Source organism: Setaria viridis, chromosome 8, assembly GCF_005286985.2.
Source record: "Setaria viridis chromosome 8, Setaria_viridis_v4.0, whole genome shotgun sequence".
NCBI classification, from domain to species: Eukaryota; Viridiplantae; Streptophyta; class Magnoliopsida; order Poales; family Poaceae; genus Setaria; species Setaria viridis.
The window spans coordinates 22609646-22613860 of NC_048270.2; the positions used below are offsets into that span (position 1 = coordinate 22609646).

General features: G+C 52.4%; 1 protein-coding gene across 1 annotated transcript; it reads right to left on the reverse strand.

Annotated features, from left to right (window-relative positions):
- Positions 1–381: 381 nt before the first annotated feature.
- Positions 382–684, reverse strand: LOC117834385 (uncharacterized). Its single transcript, XM_034713977.1, has one exon. It carries the CDS (start codon positions 682–684, stop codon positions 382–384), a length of 303 nt encoding a protein of 100 aa, XP_034569868.1.
- Between the last annotated feature and the right edge of the window lie 3531 nt (positions 685–4215).

Below are 4215 nucleotides of genomic sequence, written 5' to 3' on the forward strand. Positions count from 1 at the left end.
GGGTCCGACCATATCCAACCCCCAGCATGTGAAGGGCCAGGATGGTGGGATGGTGCGCAGGGCTTGGGCCGGTAGATGTTGCTGCTTGGAGAAGAACTGACACCCTTTGCACCTTTGGACAAGCTCCTTAGCATCGGCTACCACTCATGGCCAATAGAAACTAGAGCAGAACGCCTTGCCGACTAAAGTGCCCAAGGCGGTGTGGTTCCTGCATGTGCCCGAGTGGATCTCGTGAAGGTGGTTGATGCCCTCGCTACGCAGAATGCACTTCAACAAGATGTCTATGCATGCAGCATTTCTGTAGAGCTCCTTGCTGATGATGACGTAGTTTGCACTATGCCGAGCTAATTTCTCATGCTCTATCTTGTCCTCTAGCGCCATCTAGTCAGTGATCAAGGCTATGAACGGGGCGTGCCAGTCTTCTTCTACCTCAATCATCATGACATCACTGGTAGCTAGGTCGGTCGAAGACTCAGCACTGTTGTTGACCTGGTCTGGGTCTAGAATCTTATTGGAAGGTTTCCTGAGATCTTGTACGAAGATGCCGACCGGGACTTGTGCACGCTTAGAGCCGTGCTTGGACAGCACATCGGTGGCGACGTTGTGGTCCCTGGGGACATGGTGGAACTCAAGACCATCGAAGTGGGCCTCAAGTTTACAAATTTCCATGCAGTAAGCGTCCATGGACTCCTTGGTGCAGTCCCAGTTCTTGTTGACTTGCAAGGATGCGCTTGATTCCGAGGGAGGCCGTGGATGAGAGCTTCGTACTTGGTGCCATTGTTGGTGGCCTTGTAGTGGATCTGGAGGACGTACTTGAGCTGCTCACCTTTGGGGGATATGAAGAGGACCCCGGTGCCGGCTCCTTCGAGGTTGAGGGCACTGTCAAAGTACATAGTCCAGTGTTCTAGCCTCTCTAGGGAGGGCGCCTTCTGGATCTCTGTCCACTCAGCCACGAAGTCAGCTAGGATCTGTGACTTGATCGCATGACGTGAGCAAAAATCGAGGTGGAACTCACTGAGCTCCATGGGCCACTTGACAACGGAGCCGTTGACATCCCTGTTGTGGAGGATTTCGCCAATTGGGTACAAGGATACCACTCGGACCTTGTGCGCCTGGAAGTAATGGCGCAACTTTCTAGATGAGATCAGAACTACATAGAGCAACTTCTGAACTTGTGTGTAACGAATCTTGAAGTCACTGAGGACCTTGCTAACGTAGTACACTGGCCGTTGCACCATGTGTGCATGGCTGGGCTCTTCACGTTTCTCCATGTCTCTAATTGCGTCCACCTTGATGGGGTTGGCTTCGATGCCATGCTGGCTGACCATGAAGCCCAGGAGTTTTCTAGACGGGACATTGAAGACACATTTGCCTGGGTTGAGTTTCCAGCGATAGGCCCAGAGGCTGTTGAAGGTTTCTGCGAGGTCGGCTATGAAGCTCTTCTTAGCCTTTGTCTTGACAACCACATCGTCGATGTAGGCATTATCATTCCTATGTAGCTATGTCCCAAGGCAACCCTAGATTGCCTTCTGGTAGGTGGTGCCAGCGTTTTTCAACCCAAAGGTCATGGTGTTGCAGTAGTAGATGCCGAAAGGCGTTACGAACGCTGTGTTGTCTTGGTTGGTAGGATTGAGGGCGATCTGGTGATAGCGTGAGTAGTAGTCAAGGAAGCATAGCAAGATGCTCCCAACCGTAGAATCTACAACCTGGTCGATGAGTGAAAGAGGGAAGGGGTCCTTAGGGCAGTGCTTATTGAGGTCGGTGTAGTCGATACACATTCTCCAGTCACCGGTTTTCTTTTTTACAAGGACTGGATTTGCTAACTAGTCGGGGTGCTTACATTCACGGATAAATCTGGTGGCTTAGAGCTTATTAAGTTCTACTCTAATGGCCTCCTTGCGATCTTGGGTGAAGTGGCGAAGCTTGTGCTTGACCGGTCTAGCTGTCTTGCTCAAGTCCAAGGAGTGCTCAGCCAACTCCTGTGGGACACCGGGCATATCAGATGGCTTCCACACGAATATGTCCATGTTTTCCCATAGGAAACTGGTGAACGTGGTTTCCTATTTATTGGAGAGGTTGGACCCTATGAGGGCCATCTTGGTTGGGTCTTCCAGGCCGAGGCAGATTTTCTTAACCTTGGGGTCGGGCTGTAGCTCTATGGGCGTCGGCTCTGTCTTTGGGATCGTAAGCTGGTCCTTGTCCACCTTCTGGGCCTTGGCGAGTATGGCAGTGGCCTTGGCCGAGTAGTCCAGGGCTTCAGCAAGTTGAACTACCTCCTTGTCGCAGTTGTAGGATGTCTCGACGCCGTCGTATATGGAGAGGACAACATTTGGAGTCGGCATCTTGAAGACGAGGTAGGTGTGGTGCGGGATTGCCATGAACCTTGCTAGCATGGGCCTACCAAAGATGGCATGGTATGAAGTCTTGAAGTTGGCCACCTAAAAGGTGTGGTGCTCTGTACGGTAGTTGCTGGGCATGGCAAAGGTGATCGACAAATGACTCGGCCGATAGAATAGCATCCTTTGCCAGGCACGATGCCATAGAAGGGTTCTTCACACGGGTTGGAGCCGTGTGAAGTCAAAATCCATGCACTTCAAGGTCTTGGTGAAGATGATGTTGAGGACGCTGCTGTTGTCAATCAACACCTTGGGAGTAGGGCCCGATCTATGGTCGGGCAGACCACCAATGAGTAGGACCCAGGGTTTAGGATGTGGACTCAATGATCTTCCCTAGAGAAGGTTATGGGCTGCTTGGACTAGCGCAGATACTGGACTGGCTGTATGGAGACATAGTGCACCTCTCGCTCTTGTAGCTTCTATTTGCGGTTGCTGCAGAAAACCCTAGGGACACCCACGATGATGTTGACCTCACAGTTTGGTCACTAGAACTCCCCGTTCTGGTTTGCGTTTGGATATGGCTGGTCGCGGTGCTCCTTCCTATTCTGATCGTCGTGGTCATTGCGTCAGTGGTTGTCGCGGTCGTCGCGGCGGCGATTGTCGCGATCGTCATGGCAATTGTCGCGGTCTTCGCGGTAGCGGTCATCGTGGCGACGATCATTGCGGTCATCATAGTCATCGCAGCGGCAGTAGTCGTGATAGTTATCATCCCTGCAGTAGTCGTTGCGGCGGGGTCGCTTGTACTCCACCTGGGCACTGAGATCTTTCTTGAGGACTGTGCAGTTCCGAAGATTATGACGTGTGTCCTTATGGAAGGGGCACGGAGCGTTGAGGGTGTCGTCAAACTCTTCCCAGAGGAAGGTGGTCAGCCTAGTGGGGTCGCCTTCAGAACAATATGGACCTCGGGGGCCCTTTTCCAAAGTTGGGAAGACTCCGATCATGCTTGATGCTCGTCATGAGTCGGCTGGTCGTGGTCATCGCTCTGGCGATTCTTGCTACCCTGAAATTGTACTTGCGCTGCCTCCTCTATGTCGGCCTAGGTATTGACAACTTGCATCATTTGCCCAACTGTCTTGGGGGCAGCGTCATACATTTTGCAGAACATAGTGCAGTTTACGAGACCAATGTGAAAGTACCAGATGATGTCACGGTCCTCAAAAGTCGGCCAACCTATTGCGGTTTTCAAAGAATCGGTTGGCGTAGTCTCAGAGAGATTCGTTCTTCTGCTGGCAAACTTGGTCAAGGTTCTCTATGTTACCAGGTCGTTTGTAGGTGGCCTGGTAGTTCTGGGTGAAAGTTCTAGCGAGCTGACCCCAGTTGTCGATGCTATTCAGTGGAAGGTTCTCTAGCCACAGGACTAGGGCATGACCCATCACCACCAGGAAGTAGGCGTCCATCTGGTACGGCTTTCACTGCGGTGATGTACGTCTTCAGCCAGATAGTGGGGTCGGAGTGACCATCGTACTTTTCATTGATGGCCGGCTTGAACAAGGTTGGCCACTCAACAGCCCTGAGCTTTGGAGTGAAGGCAGCGAAGCGATCGATCGCCGTGTTGTCATCATCCTTAAGGTTGTACACGACGGGTGGTGCCCTAGGGCGTCCACCATTGTTGCGCCTGGTTGGGATGTAGGCACATTCAGGGGCGCCGTACATGCGGTTGTAGTCAGCGCGGCGACGCATCTCATCTTCGTTTCATCAGTGTTCTTCTCATTCTCCATCGTGGTTGAGTCTATGGGCGCCGTAGTCGCAGTCATACTCGATGCGGCGGTGGAGCTTGGCCTCTTCACGCTCATTGTGGCGGTTGTTGAGGTCAGCACGG

Coding starts and splice junctions, on each gene's coding strand:
- LOC117834385 (XM_034713977.1), bottom strand. CDS start 684: ATGGACGCTTACTGCATGGAAATTTGTAAACTTGAGGCCCACTTCGAT.